Consider the following 25,984-nt stretch of genomic DNA (forward strand, 5'->3'; position numbering starts at 1 on the left):
AAAGCCAACTGCAAGGAGTTTGTATGTTCTCCCCGTGTTTGCATGGATTTCCATCCCATATTCCAAAGTCATACTGATAGGGAAAAAATGTACATTGTGAGCTCTATGTGGGTCTTACAATCTACATAAAAAAAACAAAACAAAATCAGTACAATCTGCCCTGCAGTGGCCCCCACAGACACAGGACAATCTGCCCCGCAGTGGCCCCCACACACACTACAATCTGCCCTGCAGTGACCCCCACAGACAGTACAATTTGCCCCGCGGTGGCCCCCCCCCCCCAAGGGATTATACCTGTATACTCCACAGTAGCCCCCTTCCCACACAGCATGAAGTGGTCCACAGTAGCCCCCTCCCCACACAGCATGAAATATTCCACAGTAGCCCCCTCCCCACACAGCATGAGACGGTCCTCAGTAGCCCCCTGCCCAGACAGCATGAAATATTCCACAGTAGCCCCCTCCCCACACAGCATGAGCTAGTCCTCAGTAGCCCCCTGCCCACACAGCATGAAATGGTCCACAGTAGTTCCCCCTCCCCAAACAGCACGAAATGGTCCACAGTAGCCCCTTCCCCACACAACATGAAATATTCCACAGTAGTTCCCTCTACCCAACAGCACAAAATGGTCCAGAGCAGCCGTCCAGAGCAGCCCCCTCCCCAGACAATACACATATATACTTACCTGAAGGGCCACCAGGCGTCCTCTCTCCTATTCACTACTTGCGCTGATGACTTACGTCATCATGTCCGCACCAGTGCAGAGGTCACACTCTGTATAGTCAATGTAGGCCGTGCGTACCGCGCGGCCTACACTGACAGCTTTCAGCTGGATGTGCATTTGCACATCCAGCTGAAAGCAGCGATTGCTCACTAACGGGGAATCCTGTACCGGATTCCCCGTTACTGAGCGATCCGGGAGACCGCAACCGTGCCAGCACAGAGGGCTCTGCGTGCCCTCTCTGGCACGCGTGCCATAGGTTCGCCATCACTGTTATATACCATGAGGGGAAACTGTGGGGGGGCTCAGAGGAGCATTTTATACTGTGGATCATTATATACCACATGGAGCATTATACTGTGTTGGGGGGGGGGTCTCGAAATTCCTGCTGGCAGCCCTGTGTGTTATGTCTACATCACAATTCCCTCACTATAATCTTGCACATACGTGTAGTGCTCCATGGCCATGTCATTCCTCATACAGTCCTATGCATGTACTGGCTATGGAGCTATTGGGGCCTGCACAGTACTATAGGGATTAATTATACTGGGAGCATACTCTGTAACACCGCATAGTCAGCACATATTGTAGACTTCAGTAAAGGAGTTGTATAAGGTATTATCAGGAAGCTATTGGGTGGGGCCCCAGGACAAGTTCCTCTGGTGGGCCTAAGACCCTTAATTCTGACACTATATAAGGGAGAACTATTATATATAAGGGGGCTCTTATTTATAAGGGAGGAACTATTATATAAGGGTGGGCTACTATATATATGGGGGAAAGTATTAAATATGTGGTGGCTGTTATAAGGGGGTACTATTATTTATATGTGGCTTATTTATAAAGGGGGCTATTAGTGATCATGGGGACTGTAGGGGCTATTATTATTTATGAGAGGGCTATTATTAATAAGGGAGAACTATTTATAAGGGAGCAGTATTATTTTTACGGGGTGACTGTTACTGATAAGAGATGAGCGAGTAGTACCGTATTTTCCGGACTATAAGGCGCACATAAAAACCTACGATTACCTCAGAAATCGTAAGTGCGGCTTATAGTCCGGTGCGCCTTATATATGGATGGAAGCGGCGGCAAAGTCTGCGTGCCGCTTCCATACATACATAAAAGGCACCGTAAGGGTGCATTCACACTACGGAACGCCGGCGTGTATCACAGCCGTACACGCCGGCGTTACAGCAGAGCTGCCGGACACTTCCTATTCATTTCTATGGGAGCCGGCATGCGAGCGCTCCCTATAGAAATGAATGGAAAAAAGCAGTCCATTCATTTCTATGGGGAGCGCTCGCATGCCGGCTCCCATAGAAATGAATGGGAAGTGTCCGGCAGCCCTGCTGTCACGCCGGCCTGAAACAGAACCCTGAAACAGAACGTGAAACTTACCGAGCGGTGCAGGGCGGGCAGGCATTCAGGCCTCCTCTTCCTCCGATGTCCTGACCACTTCCTCCGGCGCTCGCGAACTGATAATGGCCTGGGCACATGCGCAATATCATAATGCTTCTACTACGGCTACTGCGCATGCGCCCAGGCCATTATCAGTTAGCGAGCGCCGGAGGAGGAGGACGGAACATCGGAGGAAGAGGAGGCCTGAATGCCCACCCACCCTGCACCGCTCGGTAAGTTTCGCATTCTGTTTCAGGGTTTTATTTTAAAACGGGGGGGTAGTTTAATGTAACTTTTACGGCATGATTTTGCTGATAGAGCCCCTCCTCGCCTGCCGAGCGCTTCCAATAGAAGCGGCTGGCACGCGGGGGGTTAAGCGGCCGCTGGCAAAGTCTGCCTGCCGCCGCTTTCAATAAGATATAATGCGCACTGGACTGCGCCTTATAGTCCGGTGCGCCTTATATATGAACCGAGACGGACTATAAGGCACTCATGGGCAATGCGGCTTATAGTCCAGTGCGCCTTATAGTCCGTAAAATACGGTATTCGATCGAGTAGGTATTCGATGGAATACTATGGTATTCGAATGGAAAAGTTTGATGCAGAACCAGCATTGATTGGCCGAATGCTATACAGTCGGCCAATCAACGCTGGTTCTTTTCCTACCTTTAGAAGTCTTCTCCGTGCAGCTTCCCCGCGGCGTCTTCCGGCTCTGAATTCACTCTGCCAGGCATCGGGCCTGGGCAGAGCCGACTGCGCATGTCTGCTTGTAGTGCGTGTATGTGCAGTCGGCTCTGCCCAGGCCTAATGCCTGGCAGAGTGAATTCAGAGCTGGAAGACGCCGCGGAGAAGCTGCACGGAGAAAACTTCTTGGAGGATCCAGCCCGACCCTCACTCGTGGACTTGGTAAGTATAATTTTATTGAATGTTGCCTACCCCTGAAACAAGCATTTTCCCCCCATAGACTATAATAGGGTTCGATATTCGATTCGAGTAGTCAAATATTGAGGGGCTACTCGAAACGAATATCGAACCTCGAACATTTTACTGTTTGCTCATCTCTATTACAGATAAGAGGAGATATTACTGATACAAGGCACTATTTATCATTTATAAGGGCGCCATTACTGATATAGGTGTAATATTATTTATAAGGAGGCGCTATAATAACTGATAACTGGGTGCAAAGATGCTCGTTTGAATTGTGTGTGAAAATGGGGGTTGTAATTACTGTTTTGGGGGCAGACGAGGCATTATTAAAGGGGTTGCCACTGGAAGTCAATGGTGTTGTCTGTATATCAGCATTTGGGGCCCTGCTTTTAATTTTGCCCAAGGCCACACTTTGTCTGAAACTGGACCTGGTCGGGGGGGGAAGGGGGGGTACCACTACTGCTAGTCATTCTGGTAGGGGGATATCTGGAGGTGGAAATTCTGAGGGTGCGCATGGCCGTGACAATTTGTTAGAAAAAAATCGAGAAAGGTGATGACATTGCCAATGATGATTCTTTTGTGGGTAAGATCTGGCAACCAGGTCAGCATGATAAAGAGTTCAAGGTGCTGACATAGAGTCCAAATCCTCCATATCTCAATCCCATCCCATCCTTGATTCCCAGGGTGCTTGGTGCATAATATAGATGGGGCCAATGGTGTCACCTCTTTTTTGGGATTTTTTTCAGAGCTAGCTATTAACTGCTTTCCCTAATCTGGCTGATAACAGAGGACAATGCATAGTCCTAGTCATATACTCACTCCAGCAGTGAAATATGGGGATGTATTTTGCATAATACCAAGAAAGAGGAAAGGTGACGTACAAGGATTTCCTGCGGTTAGGTTCAGCGGTGACTACACAGACTGCGCACCCTTTCAATGCTGCACAACTATGAGAAACATCCTCAGAGATGTCTGCTCAAGTCCTATTCCTCACCCCCATAATCATAGACTCTAATAGTATGGTCCACAAATATCTTGTATCTTGCGGGAAAACCCATAGAAGCCCCTTTTGGGACATGCAATGGAATAGGCAGTGACCCCTTCACTTAGAGCCACCTTTATAGGCTAGGGGTACAAGCTGCCCCCGGCTCAGATCCCAGGATCGGTTATTATTTTGTCCAGGTCTAGACCCAAAGTACAATATAATTGAATGGCAGCTTCAAGACCCCGTCCACATGTGGTGGAGTAATGCCGGACATCTGGACTTGCTTAGTGACTCTTCTCAGATTGTCCATTTTGCTGGATGGACAGGGGGGTGAAGGACGATAAAGTCACCTACCTGTAGCCTGCGGATCCATGTGGAGATGCTGATCTATGTGCGGAGTAGCAGCGACGCTGGACTGGCCCTGATTTATATGCCCCTCGCCCTGAATGACACTTTGTTTGCGGTGATTTCCTACAAGCGAGTACGTCTGAGGTCTGTCGTAACACTTCAGTCTTCACTGCCGGAAATAGTAAACTGTTCTCCAGGACACTGATCACGTCATAGTAGAGGGAGGCAGGACAATGCCCCTAAGATTCTGGGAATTTCATCCATCTCCATCATATGATAGAAATTAGAGCAGAATGTCTGGATTGTCGCCAGCCATGAACAGAGCCGGCGTTACTCTCCGCATGAGTCTGATACACACAACACTTGGCTCTGGATCCTCGAGGATCAGCGATCACTTTATCTACTTGTTACTTTGCTGTAACGTTATCGTCTGTATAGATTAGCAATGTGCGAAACGGATGAACAAAAGGGAAAACGAAATACCGGCAATATTTCAGCGCTTTTATATAAACGACACTATGTAGACATTTATTGTCTGTTCTTTGTACCAGAGTTATCCTGAACCCGAGGACATGATGCTAACCCCTCGTTCACATCTGCATTGGTATTCCATCCAGGGGAGTCCGCATGGGGACCCCCCAAACGGAATACCAAACGCAAGTGCAGTAAAAGCACACGGACCCCATAGACTATAATCACGGTGAACTACTTTCCTGTGCGCATGATCCCTGCGGAGAACTGGAAGCAAGCACACGGACCCTGTTATAGTCTATGGGGATCCATATGCTTTTACTGCACACCGCTTGCAATTTTCGTTTGGTATTCCGTTCAAGGGGTCTCCATACAGACTCCCCCGGACGGAATCCAAACGCAGATGTGAACGAGGGGTTAGACACAAAACGCTATGATATATATGGATCATCATCTGGCAGCCAACTCTTATGGAAGCAATTCCATCCCTGTTGATCCCTCAAGCTGAATGGTATCTGGGAGGAGAAGAGGCATGAGGTTGGCATGTTTTCGGCAATGCAGAGCATTTGATTAACCCCTTCTGGGCTGTCCAGATGTATATAGTTCACTCTTAACCAGGGTTGAGCGATCGGGATTGGGAAAGATCAGATCCTGATCGGCAATCGAGCAAATTTCACGATCGCGATTGGCTGGAAAAAGATCGAAAATTAGATTTTAAAAACGATCCTGAAATCTCAAGATCGGCTCAACCCTACTCTTAGCCCTGTAAGGATGTATATATACTGTAGTATATATACTGTACCTCCTGGCAGTGTTAAGCAGCTGCATAAAATCCGGACAGTTTATTACTATCCCTGCCTTCCCATTGCTGTGCACCCAGCGCTCAATGAGCTATGCGAGCCGCCATGATGCAGCGACCCTCTGACACAGTGGTCACATGGGGTCTGGAACTCTACGAGCTGCTGGGTCCTAGAGAACCCAGTTCAGCGTTCCACCTGTAACTGGGGATAACGTATCAGCCTAAGCCTCATATATCAGCCTCAATAAAAAAAAAAGAAAGTTAAAATCCCCTGCCGAAGGTTTATTATGACCTTATGAACCATGACCCCCCAGCTCACGACCACAACAGTCCCATGACAGATCCACTCTGATAAATCACTGACTAGGAGGAACATTAAAACGTAACTTTTAATTTTTTGAAATCTAAAAAGGTGATAAAGCGTAATAAATCACAGGATGAAAACCAAAGTTACCTATCACTACCTACGTTCAGGTTAGAATATGGATAGCGATAGCTAAAGGAATGAACTGATAGATACGGCAAGCTCTGATCTTAGCCATGGCACCATGAGCATGTAGTACCCATGAGGTCATCATGACGGATGTATCCGGTGAGGGATCTATCACCTGGCCATGACGGATGTATCCGATGAGGGATCTATGACCTGGCCATGACAGATATATCCGTAACTGTTAAGGGGTTAAATTTGTGCATGTCTATGGGTTGTGTCTGGTCCAGTGAGAGCCCGTGAACAGAAGGCGGCCATCTTTCTCTAATCCTATATAGCCCAATTAGCACCTTACTATGGTCCAGACAATCCAGCGATGGACTAAGGTGTATATTATTATTATTATCCTCTTCGGCCACCATTATGGAATCAAAATCATATGATCATTTATCATTGACAAAAATATACACTTTATATAAAGAACATAGTGTTCACATACTATAAATAACAAATTTCAAAATGTTAATGGACACTTATACAGTATATGGACGTCAGGATGAAGCAGAAGCTTTGGCCATACACATCTAGTAATAGTCTCACTGGCACCCTCGTCAGATATAAAACCCCTAGGTGTGTCCACATCTCTACATACAATATGTCAATGTCACCCAATAATGTCCATCACCACCAGCAGAATGGAGGACGTCTGTTTTCTTCCAGGTTTCACTACCCAGGAGAGAAGGACCAGACTGTTGTTTCAATGTCTACTCGACACCTCTTCCCATGATCTTTGGATAACCTACAGGATAAAAAGAATGGACGTTCTTCTAACCTCAGAGATGAGACCAACCAAGACCTCTAGGAACCTCCTGGTCTTCCCTTATGATGAAGCCTTTGTGTTCCACAGATATGAATTATGACAAAAGGTTAGGTTAGGACAAATGATCATGGAGACTAAAAAGACCCTCCTAGGGCCGTGCCATTCACATCTCATGTGCATTAATGTGGTCTTCTGAAGGTGCTCAGCATGACCTCTGAAGGACGGGGATATTGTTAGTACAATTGTCAACTGGGTTTATTTTTGGATAAACATTACAAGATACAAGTATACATGATACAAGAATACAATAATACAAGGATACAAGATACAAGGATACAAGATAAAAGGATACAAGGATACAAGATAGAATAATACAAGATATAAGAATACAAGGGTACAAGATACAAGGATACATTATACAAGAATACATGATAGAAGGATACAAGGATACAAGATAGAATAATACAAGATACAAGGATACAAGATAGAATAATACAAGGATACAAGATACAAGGATACAAGATACAAGAATACAAGATACAAGGATACAAGGATACAAGGATAGAAGATACAAGGATACAAGATATAAGGATACAAGATACAAGAATACAAGATAGAAGGATACAAGGATACAAGATACAATACAAGATACAATAATACAAGGATACAAGATAGAAGGATACAAGATACAAGGATACAAGATAGAATAATACAAGGATACAAGATACAAGGATACAAGATACAAGGATACAGGATACAAGATACAAGGATACAGGATACAAGATACAAGAATACAAGATACAAGGATACAAGGATAGAAGATACAAGGATACAAGATATAAGGATACAAGATACAAGAATACAAGATAGAAGGATACAAGGATACAAGATACAATACAAGATACAATAATACAAGGATACAAGATAGAAGGATACAAGATACAAGGATACAAGATACAAGAATACAAGATACAATAATACAAGGATACAAGATACAATAATACAAGGATGCAAGATATAAAGATACAAGATATAAGGATACAAGATACAATGATACAAAATACAAGGATACAAGATACAATTATACAAGTATACAAGATATAAAGATACAAGATATAAGGATACAAGATACAATAATACAAGAATACAAGAGAGAAGGATACAAGGATACAAGATATAAAAATACAAGATACAAGAACACAAGATATAAGGATACAAGATACAAGAATACAAGATACAATAATACAAGGACAAAAGATATAAGGATACAAGATACAAGAATACAAGATACAATAATACAAGGACAAAAGATATAAGGATACAAGATATAAGAATACAAGAATACAAGATAGAAGGATACAAGGATACAAGATACAAGAATACAAGATGCAATAATACAAGGCAGCGGGGGAAGTAGATGGTAGGGTTGGTAGGTAGGGCTCATGTAAAGAATTTACTGTACTTGTAGACAACATAGGAAATAGTGACCGACTGTGATCATGGTGGCCATAACATAAGAAAACATGAAAGAATGGCAATTAATCTCCGCCTCCACCGTCCCCGCCTGCACAGTCTCCGCCTCCACAGTCCCCGTCTCCACAGACGCCATCAAAGCCATCATAATCATGAGAGAAGTCAATGCCTGCTGAAAGCCATCCATCACAGCCATCATACGAGGAGCGGCTTCTGTACAACTGGTATTTCTGTTTGGGGAAAAAAAACAGCACAATAAGAAGTGATTGGAGGACTTTACCGGGACCAATCGAAAATGAAACAATGGGAGCAAATGCCATAACATGACTTACCCCTTGAAACCATCACTGCTCTGTCTGTTGCTCCCCACCTGTATTTGCATGTATTGTATTGTATTGTATGTTGTGATGTCAGACATACAGTGATGTAAATTAGATAAACCCCATTACCGTGTCCCTACATGAACAGTTGGCTCCGCTCCCTTGCTTTTCTAAGTTTGAGCGACATAGCTGGAAACTTTCGCCTATTCCTGTTATTTCATATATCCCATAAGGAGTAGCCTAGTATTTAGGACAAAACGCATCAGGAGGAGGGTGGAGATATTTTTTCTTAATATATATTATTATTATTATTATTATTATTATTATTATTATTATTATTTATTTATTTATATAGCACCATTAATTCCATGGTGCTTTACATTTGGGGGTTACATACAGTACACAGAATATACAGGTAGATATAATACTAACAGTGACCGACTGGCACAGTGGGGTAGAGGGCCCTGCCCACGAGGGCTTACAATCTATGAGGGAAGGGGGGTAGAGACAGAAGGAGAGGGGGGGGAGACTGTACAGATGGCGGTGCGGTGATAGTGTTATTGGAGGTTGTAGGCCTTCCTGAATAGCTGAGTCTTCAGGGCCTTCTTGAAGCCTGTGATTGTGGGGGTCAGTCTTATGTGTCTTGGTAAGGAGTTCCAGTGTATGGGGGATGCACGGGAGAAGTCTTGGAGACGGTTGTGTGAGGAGCGGATGAGGGCAGAGCGGAGTAGGAGGTCATTGGAGGATCTGAGGTTATGTGTGGGCAGGTAGCGGGAGATTAGGTCAGAGATATATGGAGGGGACAGGTTGTGGATGGCTTTGTATGTTAGTGTTAGTAGCTTGAACTCAATTCGCTGGGCTATAGGTAGCCAGTGGAGGGACTGGCAGAGGGGAGCAGCCGATGAAGATCGGGGGTGAGGTGGATTAAGTGAGCAGCGCAGTTTAAGGTGGACTGGAGGGGGGCGAGGGTGTTTGCTGGGAGGCCATGGAGAAGGGTGTTGCAGTAGTCTAGGTGGGAGATTATGAGGGCCTGGACAAGCATCTTGGTAGTTTCCTGGGTGAGGAAGGGGCAAATTCGGTGGATGTTCTTGAGCTGGAGGCGGCAGGAGGTGTTGAGGGCTTGAATATGTGGCTTGAAGGATAGGTCAGAGTCCAAGGTTACCCCAAGGCATCGGGCCTGTGGGACAGGGGTAATTGTGGTTCCATTAACTTTGATAGATGGGTCAGGTGGAGGGGCCATACAGGATGGGCTGAAGATGATAAACTCTATATATATTGTAAGCCCCATATAGGGCTCGCAATGTACATTTTTTCCCTATCAGTATGGGAGGAAATCCAAGGGAGGAGAACATACAAACTTCTTGCAGATGTTGTCCTTGGCAGGATTCAAACCCAGGGCTCCAGTGCTGCAAGGCTGCAGTGCTAACCACTGAGCCACCGTGTTGTCCTGAAGGTAGAGATTTATTGGGAGAGTTGGGTTCACATCTGTGATACTAAAATTCCAACCTTTTTTATCCAGCGATTTCAGTTACAAGTAAGGGTCATCCAATGGACACCCAATGGGCCCCATTATAGTCAATGGAGTCTCTTGTGCTCCGTTCTTGTCTGAAATTTTTTTGGCCCATTTTTCTGTTCTTCTAGGCTTCTTTCAGACTATAAGAGTGAAGTCCAGGCACAGATGTGAACTAAGCATAAGTAATGGCATTTCTCACCACTGCCCATTTTCTAGTTGAACAAACTGAAGAAGTCTGTCATATGTGGATGCAAACCCAAGTGTCAATGTGTCATTATCCTGTACCCCAAGTGTCCTAGGACCATTCCTTGTATTTACAACTCACCATGTACAGGAATGCAGCCAAAATAATAGTTTTCAATGTGGCCTCCATGTCCATAGGAAACTGGAAGGTGACTCTTGAAGACTTCTTTTCTCCCTCCTTGGTTATTGTGGCCACAGGACAAGACCCTTTTACACTGACTATCTGTGGAGAAGTCAAAGTGACTCAATAGGTGGACCAGGACCTTAAAGAGAAGTTTACCCCATATACATGTAATCTCACAAGACAATCTACTCATGATTCTGTCTTGTGGATGTCTTGTGGTCTCTGAGGACAAAAAGTGACACAGCTCATTGCAAACCATGGCTGGACCTTAATGTGAATTACACACCATGGATGAGGTAACCTACAGCACAAGAGCTTCAAGACCACTGACTTGTAATGATTTTGTGTAACCTCTTCTTATTTACTACCTCAAGACAGCTGGCAAGTTACCTTCTCTACATACTGTCCTTTCCTTTCTCCTCCATGCTGTCTTGCACACACACTTCTTGGTACTGCTTCTGAGTCTTCCCATAGGGCAGGTATGGGTTCCTTTCCTGCTACGTCCGGTGCTAGCTTGTCTATCATTAATGCTTCCCCAGTCTATCTCTGCCAGTCTGTATCTATGAAAATCTGCTTCACCAGACACAACCACCCTGAACAATCAGGTTCCTAGCCTGCCAATGTTTTTTCCAATGTTTTTTGTGTATAGTTTGATTTACTGTGTTGACTTCACCTTGTTCCCTGACTTTTCCCTTCTTGCTGAGTCTATGCTGACACTAACTCCTGACTACCTGTTGCAGACTTGGGATTGTCCTTGACCTTTCCTGACCACTGAACCTGGTTTCCCAGCCCTGTAATTCTGTCTGTTCATTCACTGTGCACATACTCTGCCTGATCTGACTATTAACCCTTTCTCTGACCTTGCAAGTATGCTGCCAGCCCTGACCTTTGCTAATATTTAGAATCAACTACTTTCTTACTTTTGGAGCTCTGCATTATTGTCTCTGACCCGTGTGGTTAGCTGTCACCAACATGGGGACCGTTCAGGAGACAGCAACCTGGTGGTCTACCTGCAACAAAGATTAGATCCCTGAGAGCAACTTAGACATCAAATCCAAATTGGCTTGATGACATAGTCACCATAACCCACTGGTCACTACACTTTACACAAAACAATGGGCAATCTGCTATCTTCGATACCTCCTGAGTTGATGCCTCACCTCAATGGTGCTTTGTTTAGAGCGGGATAAGGATAGTTCAGCAGTGAACGCAGGCTCTCCATGCTCCATCTGGATTGAGATATTCATTTGACGAGAAGAGCATGAACATTTGATGAAACCTATGGTGGTCTCAGGAAGAACGGTGATCTTCAGCTAGAGGACAAGAAGATATCTTTGTTTATTTGTAAGTCTTTAGTTTCTCTAAAGCGCCACCACATGGGAAAATAGGCAAACCAAGTCAATGGGTTGTCTGCGGTGTTGGACTGGCCCACCAGAGTACTAAAGGATTCTCAGATGTACCCAGACTCTAACGCAATAATAGTCCAGCAGAAAACACCCAAAGAGAATTATCTATTTCCTAGGGTTGTGGGTGAGACCAAGAAACTTCAGACCAACATTGGTCATCTGTTTGTGTACTTGGGCATTGTGGAACTTACGTAAGATTCTCCGCAGCAGCCATCCCCTAACTCCTCACATAGTGACACCACAACCATCTTCTTAGGATTTTGTAAGCTCAGATTGAAGATCGGTCCACAACATTCTGACTCCTTATGTATTGTGAAGAGAGTCTGCGTACATCTGGTGAAGAAAGCTGAAGAATGATCTCAGTAAGTCTTGGAAATGGACAAACAAAATTGTGTGGTAAAATTCAGACTCAAACTAAACCAACTAAAAGGTAGTATAAACTTATACTAGACAATTATTCCCCGTCCTGCGGATAGAGAACAAGTGTCCATATTGGCACAACCCCTTTAAGCTTTATTACTAATATACAGTCTGGTTTTCCAGAGTCCCAAAGGTTACCTGTGTAGTAACACAATGCAACACTAGAAATGCAAAATGGCAAGGGAGACTGAGCTAGAACCTTAGTTGACCTGGAGCCCGTCCACCCAGCACAGTGTTGTGTACTATTTGCAGGCAGGGAGATGGGAACAGTCCAAGTTTGGTTTTGGTGATAGAGGACTGTGTGCCAGATAAGCATCGGAGGGCCTCAGAGTCATTACCCTGACAAACAGGGCACCCTATATATCTAGACCCTGTAGTTGAGACCAAAGGAGACTCGGATGTGTGTGATAAGGGAAAAGCAAACAGCCAAAAGGGAGTACCAATGGCCAGCCCAGTCCCAATCTATAGTTGTAATGTTACAAGCACTGTATCTCTATACCTAGATGCTGTTCAATTGTTCTCCTCCTGTATCCTGAGTCTTATTCCTGTATGACCACCATGGGTACTCCGACCTCCATCAGACTCAGGAAGACTGACAACAAGTACATGTCTTTGAGGAACGCTATCACCACCATCAGGTACCCTTCAGGAACCCTCAACATGGCAGCAGATTCCCAAGAACCCCAAAGTTAACTGTAGGACAGCTTGAAGGGATTGGAGCTCTTATCCCTCTCTCTTTTCTGCTCATGCGCCAACTTTCGGTCATGTGACCAACTCCATCCCATTCTACTCAGGTGGTGTCATTGAGAGTCAAAGCATCGGCAGGGAAGACAGAGTTCCAGTTCCTTTTTTTAGGCACAAAATCTAAGGAGAAATCCTAATCCCCAGATCCCCTTTACGTACTGACTTCTGAATCCTTAGCTCCGGATTGGAGGTATGCTTTAACTGCATGAGGACTTGGAGCTCTGTATCAGAAAAATGGAGCTCGGGAGCCTTCATGAAATGTATCAGCACAGAATATTGACCCCAACATAGACTTATCAGGACTCGAGATTGTACTTTCTTACCTTTATCCTGAAGAGTAACCTTTTCTACCTATAGATAAAGGAACAGGGTCATGACATAGATGACTCTATGACCCCCCCTCCCACACATGTATATATATAATCTCCACCTTAATATTGTATTTGACCCTCTTAACCTATTGTGCAGATAAGATCTTACCTCGACAAGACACTCCAGTCCTGGAGGCACCACCGCCCTGGGGTTAGACAGGGGACTCTGGTTGGACAGTTCTGATGTGTCCTGGCATAGAGGTTGTGTTAGGACAGCTTCAGAATTCTTGTCCCAGGTATATCCTGTAAAAAGCAATATACATATATACGCCCATCAGTCACATCATGTATGACATTGATTATCTGGAAACAACAGCGCCTCTCGGAGGTGAGATATAGTAGGCAGAGAATGAACTGTCAATAGGCCAGCATAAGGATTTGCCTGACTGTGAAAAGTGGCAAATCATGACTGGGTCAGAGCCTATCTATACAACAGGGCTTGTGGGGTGTTCCCAGTATGCAGTGAGTAGGACTAAGGATAGAACTGGTTTTTAATGAACCAATATTATACTCTTTGGTTCCTTCAGAACCCAAAGGGGACAGGTGTAAACATAAGTGCGGAGATTGGTGGCTAACAATTATTGATTTTTGCCCCATATACTAAACACCTTGAAAAAGGTGAAACAGATGAGTGCAGGTATGAGTGGATGTTACTTCACTGTTTTTGCTGTAAAAGGCTTGTTGTGTTCCACCTTGGACACACAGCAGTATAGCGGCAGTGAGCCCTGCAATGTGTATTAAGTTTCTTTCTGTTAATGACACTGCAACCACCTCAAATTTTTCTTTGATTTCCTCCCTATACTTTCCCTGAACTTTCTATCTATTTCCTATCACTTTCCCGAGCTCCTGCTGATGTCTTTCCCTGCACTGAGTGATGGGAAATGACTGTACCTAAAATGGCCGCTGGTTTTTATTGGGCTGTGACATCACCAGGGCGGCTGGCTGCTTGTTAGCTTGCACGCTTGGCATTGCAGGTTATCCCGCGCTGAGTTCCCTGTCCCTTGTCCTAACATGTGCAGAGGCCATTTTATTAAAAAAAAAATGTGATTCGATGCATTGAAGCGTAAAGAAATCTGGATTCTTTGCAAATCGAAGATTTCCTGAAATTTGGATCAAATTTCACTTCTGCAGAATCGATTTGCTCATCTCTAGTCTCAGTGTTTGGTGACTATATACAAATACTAAGACTATGTATCTAGAACCCAGGCTGTTACCTTTATCACCCAGTTTGCTATCACAGACATTCCTGTGCATTTCATATCCGGGACATTTCCCTACTGGCTGTTGGACACATAAAAGATGCTTTTCCATTTTGTATAGTAGCACAGACCGGCAGTCAGATAACGCCGGATACCAATACTTATCAGAGTTTTTGGAGGGGGATTGGTTGGGATATTCGTCCACATCATGATATAGTTAGACACATTGTTACTACCAAGATTCATTGTATAAAACACTCCGACCCTGAAACACAACCCTACGTAACAGGGGATCCGTATTAGGCGGTGGAGATATCTTGTGTTTGATCTTACGATCTGGGACTTGCAGGTCAATAAAGTATTTGAAGATTTTACTATTAGCCATTATTTTCGGTGAAATATCATTGTTAGAGGTGACTTATTATATGAGAGTAGATACGACCACCTACCTGCAGAGTGCGGGTCCATGTGTAGATGTTCCTCCAGGATCTATGGTGGAATAGCAGAGACGCTGACATAACACTACATTATATTCTCCTCGTGCCCCTCCCTAAATAATTGCTCCTCTGTGATTATATCCTACATAGGTAACGTGAGGTCTCTTGTAACATTTTGCTCTGACACCTCTAGACATGCATTGTGGTAATCTGGCTTGTCCTATGTTAATGGGGAGGGATCAGAGCTCCTAATATTCCTGGAATTTTCCATAGTTTATATACATATGACGACAACTAGGAAGTTGGAAACCATCAGGATACAGACGGGAGGGGGAGATGTAGGGGATGAGCTTGCATTATTCTCACTACGGTCCTCGTGACCCCCGGGATTGTGTACACAAGACTCATTATCAACAATGCGCAGAGTAAGAATGCTTCCAGAGATTGAAGGGTTAATAGTGTATTTTTGACAATGAACAAAATGAAATAAATGGAGAAAAGAGAAACGTGAATTGCAACTGCCTAAAACTTCTGCATGGTACGGGGGTATATTACCTAAAAACTCTCCCCTGTGGTCTCGGGGTGTATGCACTTTGGACTATTAAAGACGAGGATAGTGCACCTGCCTTCACTGTCCATGTACAATATAACAAGGTGTGATGTCCTCGGCCTAGACAGTGCAAAGTGCAGCCGCCCCCGGGGGCCACCACAATAGGGTGGGCTAGGTTAAAAAAAAACAATATAGGCCTACCCAGCAATCTGACTCTACTAAAGGGTAAAGACTGGCTCTTGGTTTAGGACACGGCCCCTGCACCCCTATCTTCTGAGAAAGTAAACGGTTAACTCTATAAAGGGTTTCCATCGCACTCCACAACGACTATTTTTTTTTCCTAGAAGGTTCCTGGTATTGCCCATATATATAACCTTAAAGAGGTTCAACCAGTTTTGTCTCTATCATCTCTATTCCTGAGCCAGGTTCCTGCTTACATCCATGCTGGGGCTTGTCCTGCAGAATTGACATCTACTCACCTTATATATAATAGTGGTTACGGAAAGTATTCAGACGCCTTTAAATTTTTCATTGCAACCATTTGCTGAAATCAAAAAGTTCTTTTTATTTCTCCTTAATCAGCACCCTAGCTTGTCAGAAAAAAAAACAGAAATATAAATATTTTTGCAAATTTATTATAAAAGATAAATTGAAATCTCCCATGGTCATAGGTATTTAGAGCCTTTGTTGTCACATGCTGTCCATTTTACTTCTGATCCTCCTTGAGATGGTTCTTCTCCTTCATTGGAGTCCAGTTGTGTTTAATTAAACTGATTGGACTTGATTAGGAAAGGCACAGACCTGTCTATATACAGTAAGACCTCACAGCTCACAGTGCAGGTCAGAGCAATGAGAACAGGGCTGCCATCAGGAATTTTGGGGCCCCATACAGCCTAAGTGTCTGGGCCCCCCGCCATTTTAAAACGACCTTATTTTGCGACATACCAATTCTGTATTACATTTCCCTTTATTTAGCAGCATTACAAGGCTTAATCAGATTCTATTTGCAGGTAAAATCTGCTACGTGTGACAGCGCCTATAGAGAGCCAACACCATCTATAAGAGCCCTCTTAATAAATCCTCAGGGCTTATTCACATTGCGTTTTTGGCCTCCCTTGCCGGGATACGTTGGTAACCAGTCAGAATCAGCTGTCAACTTATCCCGTGCAGCTGATAAGTGAAAGTCCCACCCCCAAACAGGCTTCTATGCTAGTAGGATAGCCTACATCATTATTATTCTCCAGCTAAAAACTTATATATTATATATTATTGCCCCAGTTCCCTCTCCGCAGTGCCGCACACCTGATGTCCCAACAATCCCCCCCGTCCACCCTCTAACATCTTTCCATTGCCCCCTGTACCCATACCTCCCAACTTTTGAAGAATCAAAAGAGGGATAAAATGTGCGGCGCGCTTTGTGCGCCGCGAGAAATTTAGCCCCACCCACTGTTATGTTGACCCCGCCTACTCATTAATTTTTCATGTGCCCGCACACTATATAATCCTCCAACAGTCACCTGTAAATTATATGTCCCCCCTCCGTCTCTCCCCAGCTTCATATACACCCTTCATCTGCCCCCAGATTCATGTCCCCTCCATCTCTGCCCCCAGATTCATGTCCCTCCATCTCTGCCCCCAGATTCATGTCCCCCCATCTCTGCCCCCAGATTCATGTCCCCTCCATCTCTGCCCCCAGATTCATGTCCCCTCCATCTCTGCCCCCAGATTCATGTCCCCTCCATCTCTGCCCCCAGATTCATGTCCCCTCCATTTCTGCCCACAGATTCATGTCCCCACATCTCTGCCCCCAGATTCATGTCCCTCTTCCATCTCTGCCCCCAGATTCATGTCCCCTCCATCTCTACCCCCAGATTCATGTCCCTCCATCTCTGCCCCCAGATTCATGTCCTCTCCATCTCTGCCCCCAGATTCATGTCCCTCCATCTCTGCCCCCAGATTCATGTCCTCTCCATCTTTGCCCCCAGATTCATGTCCCCCCATCTCTGCCCCCAGATTCATGTCCCCTCCATTTCTGCCCACAGATTCATGTCCCCACATCTCTGCCCCCAGATTCATTTCCCCCATCTCTGCCCCCAGATTCATGTCCCCACATCTCTGCCCCCAGATTCATGTCCCCTCCATCTCTGCCCCCAGATTCATGTCCCCACATCTCTGCCCCCAGATTCATGTCCCCACATCTCTGCCCCCAGATTCATGTCCCCACAACTCTGCCCCCAGATCCATGTCCCCTCCATTTCTGCCCACAGATTCATGTCCCCACATCTCTGCCCCCAGATTCATGTCCCCTCCATCTCTGCCCCCAGATTCATGTCCCTCCATCTCTGCCCCCAGATTCATGTCCTCTCCATCTCTGCCCCCAGATTCATGTCCCCTCCATCTCTGCCCTCAGATTCATGTCCCCCATCTCTGCCCCCAGTGTCATGCCGTCCTCTCCATCTCTGCCCCCAGATTCATGTCTCCCCATCTCTGCCCCCAGTGTCATGCCGTCCTCTCCATCTCTGCCCCCAGATTCATGTCTCCCCATCTCTGCCCCCAGTGTCATGCCGTCCTCTCCTTCATCTGCCCCCAGTTTCACGTTCCACATAATCCACATTACACTTACCTTTTCCTCGTTCCCCCGCTGCTGCGCCTCTCTCTCTTACTGGCGCACAGTTGTAGACGCGATGTGACGTCATCACATCGCGTCTACACTGCCGGGTAGCCGGCGGCAGCGGCGAAGTGAGGAGCTGACACAGGTCAGCTCCTCGCTTCAGCGGCTGAAGCGAGTTGACCTGTGTCAGCTCCTCGCTTCGCCGCTGACGCCTCTCTCGCTGACGCTGACACATATGCGGCTGAAGCGAGGAGCTGACCTGTGTCAGCTCCTCGCTTTGCCGCTGCCGCCTCTCTCGCTGACACATATGGGGCTGAGCCAGCCGCATATGTGTCAGCGAGAGAGGCTGCAGCGGTGAAGCGAGGAGCTGACATAGGTCAGCTCCTCGCTTCAGCCGCATATGTGTCAGCGAGAGAGGCCGCAGCGAGAGAGGCCTTGCTTCAGCCACGTATGACTGCTGCCGGCGCCAGGGGGCCCGGGCCCCCCCCATTTTTAAATTTGGCCGGGCCCCTGATGCCAGTAGCAGTAGTACTGGCCTATCGGCGGCCCTGAATGAGAATCATGAGGTCAAAGGAACTGCCCAAGGAGCTCAGAGACAGAAAAGTGGCAAGGCACAGATCTGGCCGAGGTTACAAGACAATTTCTGAAGCACTCAAGATTCCTAAGAGCACAGTGGCCTCAATAATCCTTACATGGAAGAAGTTTGGGACAACCAGAACTCTTCCTAGACCTGGCCGTCCAGCCAAACTGAGCAATCGTGGGAGAAGAGTGTTGGCAAGAGAGGTAAAGAAGAACCCAAAGATCAAAGATCACCATGGCTGAGCTCCAGAGATGCAGTAGGGAGATGGGAGAAAGTTCCACAAAGTCACCTATCACTGCAGCCTCCACCAGTCGGGGCTTTATGGCAGAGGGGCCCGAATGAAGACTCTCCTCAGTGCAAGACAGATGAAAGCCAAAAAGCACATGAAGGACTTCCAGACTATGGGAAATAAGATTCTCTGGTCTAATGAGATGAAGGTTGAATCTAAGCGGTATGTGTGAAGAAAACCAGACACTGCTCATCACCTGCCCAATACAATCCCAACAGTGAGACATGGTGGTGGCAGCATCACGCTATGGGACAGGGACAGGACAACTAGTTGTAACTGAAGGAAAGATGAATGTGGCCAAGTACAGAGATATCCTGGAAGAGAACCTCTTCAGAGCGCTCTGGACCTCAGACTGGGCCGAAGCTTCACCTTCCAACAAGACAATGACCCTAAGCACACAGCAAAATAACACAGGAGCGGCTTCAGAACAACTCTGTGACCATTCCTGATTGGCCCAGCCAGAGCCCTGACCTCAACCCAATGGAGCATCTCTGGAGAGACCTTAAAATGGCTCCACCAACATTCACCATCCAACCTGACGGAACTGGAGAGGCTGCAAGGAAGAATGGCAGAGGATCCCCAAATCCAGATGAGAAAAAGTTGTTGCATCATTCCCAAGAAGACTCCGGGCTGTACAAGCTCAAAAGGGGCAAATACTCAATACTGAGCAAAGGGGCTGAATACTTATGGCCATGTGATAGTTCAAGATGGGGCATTAATGAGAAATAACATGAACTTTTTTGATTTTAGCAAATGACTGCAATGAAACAAAGAGTGAAAAATTTAAAGGGGTCGGAATACTTTCCATACCCACTATATATATGTGTGTGTGTATATATGTATGTCTGTGTGTGTGTATTATACACAGGGGCGTAACTACCGTGGTAGCAGCAGTAGCAGCTGCCACAGGGCCCGGGCCATTAGGGGGCCCGGTGACAGCCGCTACCGCTGCGTTTTTTTTTTTTTTTTTAAAAAGTCCGTTACGGGCCCTATTCATTTGCCGATCCTGGCTGGGCCGGGATCGGCAAGTGACACCGCGGGGCCCACAGAGGCTATCATTATACTCGAGGGTCTTTGCAGACCCCCGAGTATAATGATCGGCGCACCGGGAGGGGTAAGGTAACATAAAAAACAGTGTTACTTACCTCTCCGCGATCCTGCCAGGCCTCCGTCATTTGTGTCTGACGTCTCTGACGTCACATGACCCAGGCCAGCTTCCCGGGTCATGTGACGTCTGACGTCATTAAAGCTGGACCAGAGCGGACAGGACAGCCGACAGGAACAGGTAAGCAACTGTCTCTGTTCTTTTAATGGTTTTAATCCCCCGGGTCTCCGATTATTATACTCTGGGGTCTTTTCAGACCCCAGAGTATAATAAATGTTTATAGGTGTCCACAGTGGGACATATGGGGACACTATAGGGGATAATACTGTGTGTGCAGGGGCACTATAGGGGTTAATACTGTGTGTGCATTGGACACTATAGGGGTTAATAATACTGTGTGTGCATTGGACACTATAGGGGTTAATAATACTGTGTGTGCATTGGACACTATAGGGGTTAATACTGTGTGTGCAGGGGACACTATGGGGGATAATATTGTGTGCATTGGACACTATAGGGGTTAATACTGTGTGTGCATTGAACACTATAGGGGTTAATACTGTGTGTGCATTGGACACTATAGGGGTTAATAATACTGTGTGTGCAGGGGACACTATGGGGGATAATACTGTGTGCATTGGACACTATAGGGGTTAATACTGTGTGTGCAGGGGACACTATAGGGGTTAATACTGTGTGTGCAGGGGACACTATAGGGGTTAATACTGTGTGTAGGGGACACTATAGGGGTTAATAATACTGTGTGTGCAGGGGACACTATAGGGGTTAATACTGTGTGTGCATTGGACACTATAGGGGTTAATAATACTGTGTGTGCAGGGGACACTATAGGGCTTAATACTGTGTGTAGGGGACACTATAGGGGTTAATAATACTGTGTGTGCAGGGGACACTATAGGGGTTAATACTGTGTGTGCATTGGACACTATAGGGGTTAATAATACTGTGTGTGCAGGGGACACTATAGGGGTTAATACTGTGTGCAGGGCTTACTAAGGGACATAATAGAGTGCAGAGGAGGGGGTCAGTCGAGGTCTTCGGCATCGGTTTGGGGAGGGGGGGCCCCATGTCAAAAGTTCGCCACGGGGCCCCGCCATTCCTAGTTACGCCACTGATTATACACCTTCCTCAAAACCAACCAGTTTAACCCTTCCATCCCCACATCGCTCCTCTGCTCACGTCCTTATGTAGTTCTCCATCACGTTGAGTTAGGGTTGGTTTTTTCGCTGTAACCTCAGATATCTCGCTCCTTTTTTTAGCTTTTCTTTTCTATTTGTATCAGTGTTTACATCTTTATCATATTCAGGCCTATCAGTAGAGCAATACCAAAGCTTCACCACCAGGGGGCGCTGGGAGTCCCTGGATTTGCAGTATTGAGCGTTAGTCTTTCAGAGCCTTGGGTTCTGTATGTCGTATGTACCTGGCTGTGAGATAGCTAAGCCTATTGACTGCACCTCTATAGGGTATAATAAGCTTTCTATACATTATATGGGGGAAAAATAGGAACAAAATGCCTAATAAAGGCTTTTTTTATGAATTCTCACTTTGTTAGATTATAACATCAGATTTGTTTCAGAGTCATTTCCTACTCAAAGTTTTCCAGGAGTAATACAGTACGGGACATGATGGACAAGTCAAAGGCAGAGAGATAAGAACAGTGTACGTCCTGCGTTCGTTAAACAGGTTGTGCATGTCTACGGGTTGTGTCTGCTCCAGTGACAGCCCACGGTGCTGTTTTTGATAGAAGGCGGCCATCTTTCTCTAATCCCATACAACCCTTTTAGCACCTTGCAATGGTTCAGAAAATCCAGCGATGTCCTAAGGTGTTTATTGTTTATACATTATGCATACATTAGTAAATACAGAATTTACACAATATATTTACACAACAATGTTTACATGATATAAATTACACAATTAAACAAAAGTTTCATGGGCACGTATATATGGACGTCAGGATGAAGCAGATCTAGTAATAGTCTCACTGGCGCCCTCTTCAGATATAAAACCCCCAGTTGTGTCCACATCTCTACATACAATATCTCAATATCACCTAATAATGTCCATCACCACCAGCAGAATGGAGGACGTCCACCAGGACACCTCGTGACCTACCAGTTGGGCAGAACGTGGACACAAGACTAAGGCACTTCACATGGTCATTATTTGGTCAGTATCTTGTATCAGTATTTGTAAGCCAAACCCAGGAGTGGAAGCTACAGAGAAAAACAGGTTTGGACCTCCTCCATGACCTAGAACCACTCATGGTTTTGGCTTACAAATACCGATTGTGTTATTGTGGCCTAAGACTAAACCATCGATGTTCATACAAGTGGTGGTGTGTAGAGGGCTGGTTCTTCTGTAGCTACAATATGGAAGAGAGGAGACAGAGATCAGACTGGGCCTCACAAATGTTCTACCAGTTTGAGCCACCCAGGACAGAACGTTCAGGACGTTCTTCTAACTTGATTCAACAGAGATGAGACCAACCAAGACCTCTAGGAACCTCCTGTTCTTCCCTTATGATGAACTCTTGATGATGGACCAGGGAGTTTCAGCCTTGCCCTGAACCTTGGTTAAGAGATTGGAATCAACGCTCTGGGGGTCGGATTGCTACTTTCGATCATGTGTACCAGCCATTGGGACAAGGGTCCATCATCAAGAGCCCGCTAGACCAGGTGATTCTGCACGCCATGGAAACCTCCTTTAAAACTGAATTTTTTGTAAATCGAGAATGAATTTTGGGAATTTAATAAATCAAAGATTTGACTAAAGAATTGTCAGAGCTTTTCGTCTTGGACGTCTAGGACTGGTGTATTATGGTCCAGTATATGACTTGATGATATTGTTTCTAGATAAGAACCAACATGCACAAGGGGACAAAAAATCAGGGCGATGTAGATGGTAGGGTTCAGAGGTCAAGTGAAGGACTCACTTTACTTCTGATGAAGATGACAAAGGCAAAAAGTGACCGACTGTGATCACGGTGGCCATAACATAACAAGACAGGAACGAACCACAATTAATCACAGCCCCCGCCTCCACAGTCTCCTCCTCCTCCACCGCCACAGTCTCCTCCTCCTCCACCACCACAGTCTCCTCCTCCACCGCCACAGTCTCCTCCTCCACCACCACCACAGTCTCCTCCTCCTCCACCACCACAGTCTCCTCCTCCACCTCCCCAATCTCCTCCTCCACAGTCTCCACCCCAGTCTCCTCCACCACCTCCGTGGCCTCCATCAAAGCCACCATGATGGAAGTCAATGCCCCCCGCAGCCATCCATCCATCATCAGATGTTGAGTGGTTGCTGCTGCTGTAGAGATTATTCAGCTGGTATTTCTGTTGGAGGAAAAAAAACAGCATAATAAGATTTACTTAAAGGGATTGTCCAGGATCTACCGAAAATGAGGCAATGGAAGGAATTGTCATTTTTCTGGTCCTCTGATGGACCACAAGAAGGGAAAACTGGCCCAATGTGAACTAAGTGTAAGTAATGCTTTCCCACCACTGACCATTTCTTAGTTGGCAACAGAAGAGTTACATCATCTTATCTACGGTGCCTCTTCTGTGTGAAAGTTTTAGGCAGGTGTGAAAAAAATGCAACAAAGTAAGAAGGCTTTCAGAAATAGAAGAGTTAATGGTTTGTTTTTGTCAATTAACAAAATAAAGTGAATGAACAAAACTTCAATCTAAATCCCATCAATATTTGGTGTGAGTGCCCTTTAAAGGAGGAATCTTGGAATGGATGGTATGGCTCCTACAGAGTGCTAATGTCAATGCAGCAACCAATGGAGGAAGCTTGGAGTAGAATCGATGGAGTCGTAATGGGTATGGACTTGACTAGGGTTGGGCGATCGGGATCGGAAAAGATTGGATCCTGATCGGCGAACGAGGAAATTTCAATTCAAGAAAGACATCGATATATTGGAGCAAGTCCAGAGAAGAGCAACCAAAATGGTGGAAGGTCTGCAAACCATGTCCTATGAGGAGCGGCTAAAAGAATTGGGATTGTTTAGTTTGCAGAAGAGAAGGCTGAGGGGAGATTTAATAGCAGTCTACAAATATCTGAAAGGTAGTCACAGTGCAGAGGGATCTACCCTATTCTCATTAGCACAAGGAAGTACAAGAAGCAATGGGATGAAACTAAAGGGAAAGAGATACAGATTAGACATTAGGAAAAACTTTCTGACAGTGAGGGTAGTGAGAGAGTGGAATAGGCTGCCACGGGAGGTGGTGGGCGCTCCATCAATGGAAATCTTCAAGCGGAATCTGGATAAACATATAGCTGGGATGATTTAGGAAAACCTGCACTCGCAGGGGGTTGGACCCGATGGCCCTTGAGGTCCCTTCCAACTCTACCATAAAAATAAAAAAATAAAAATAAATAAAAATAAATTTCATGATCGCGCCTAAAAAAAGAATTCTGATCCTGATCGCTCAACTTCCCTGCACAGAAGCGCTGCCCATGCCACTCCACGCTGCTCTCGCTCCTCTTCTTTGTACTGCGCATGTCTGCAGAGCGCCATGCGTGCCACCGTGCATGCCACAACAAGCCCCGCCTACTCCCAGCATCAGTAACACTATCCTGGGAGGCGAGGGCACATACGGTGCTCTGCAGACATGTGAAGTAGAAAGAAGAGGAGCGAGAGCAGCGTGGAGCAGCAGGGGCAGCGTTTCTTTGCTGGTAAGTGGACAGAAGGGGGGACTTAAGTAGCCGGGGGATTTTTTTAATCACTACACAGTGTGGAGTCCAACAATTGAAGCGTTCAATTTTTGGATTCCATGCTGTGTAGTGAATAGGATAGTTTTTAAAATCCGATGTTCGATCAGTAAAAAATCCCATTGATTTACATTAGGATCGGAATTGGGATTGGGATCGGGTTCGAATGGAAAATGATCGGAAATTAGATTTTAAAAATGATCCTGAAATCTTAAAATAAGCTCAACCCTAGACTCGACCAGTTCCTCCAGCACTCCTGAGCTGCTGCAGTGCTGAGGGGGTCTGCAGAGTACCTGATGATGGTGGTAGTCTGGTAGGGTGGTGGCAAAGCATTTTTTCCACACCTGCCTAAATCTCCCACCCAGTACTGTCTATACATAATGGCAAACTGAAGAAGTCTATAATATGTGGATGTAATGTCCTCAACCAATGTGTCATTGACCTGCACTTTCGTAAGACCATCCTCTGTATCTACAACTCACCATATACAGGAAAGCAGCCAAGATAACAGTTTTCAGTGTGGCCTCCATGTCCATAGGAAAGTGGAAGATGACTTTTGAAGACTTCTTTTTTCCCTCCTTGGTTATTGTGGCCACAGGACAATACCCTTTTACACTGAGTATCTGCAGAGAAGTCAAAGTGATAGACTCAATAGGTGGACCAGGACATTGAAGTGAAGTTCACCATAGGCATAAACAATCTCGCAAGGGAATCAACTCATGTCTCATGACTTGTGGGGGTATTTTTTGTGTTCTCTGCTGTTGAGGACACAGGTCACTGGAAACCATGGATGGACCTTATGTGTTACTGACACCATGGATGACTGCACCTCTTCCTATGTACTGCCTCATCACAGCGACATAGTTACCTTCTCTACACACAGTCCATTGCTTGCTTCTCCAGACTACCATGCACATCCATGATGGCATGTTCTTCCTTCCATCTACTTACA

At 45.6% G+C, this 25,984-nt stretch overlaps 1 protein-coding gene and 2 pseudogenes across 1 annotated transcript in view; 1 reads left to right on the forward strand and 2 right to left on the reverse strand.

Annotated features, from left to right (window-relative positions):
* LOC142204380 (NACHT, LRR and PYD domains-containing protein 12-like) overlaps nucleotides 1-25,984 on the forward strand; it is a 997,553-nt pseudogene that overhangs the window by 144,437 nt on the left and 827,132 nt on the right.
* LOC142202336 (phospholipid scramblase 3-like) overlaps nucleotides 1-25,984 on the reverse strand; it is a 60,353-nt gene that overhangs the window by 29,892 nt on the left and 4,477 nt on the right. Inside the window, exon 5 of the mRNA XM_075272414.1 lies at nucleotides 11,739-11,891. Coding sequence (XP_075128515.1) covers nucleotides 11,739-11,891 — 153 coding nt within the window. The remainder of the gene's footprint in view (nucleotides 1-11,738; nucleotides 11,892-25,984) is intronic.
* Nucleotides 18,549-18,663, reverse strand: LOC142205426 (small nucleolar RNA SNORA17; annotated as a pseudogene).

This window comes from Leptodactylus fuscus, chromosome 5 (genome assembly GCF_031893055.1).
Source record: "Leptodactylus fuscus isolate aLepFus1 chromosome 5, aLepFus1.hap2, whole genome shotgun sequence".
Taxonomy (NCBI): domain Eukaryota; kingdom Metazoa; phylum Chordata; class Amphibia; order Anura; family Leptodactylidae; genus Leptodactylus; species Leptodactylus fuscus.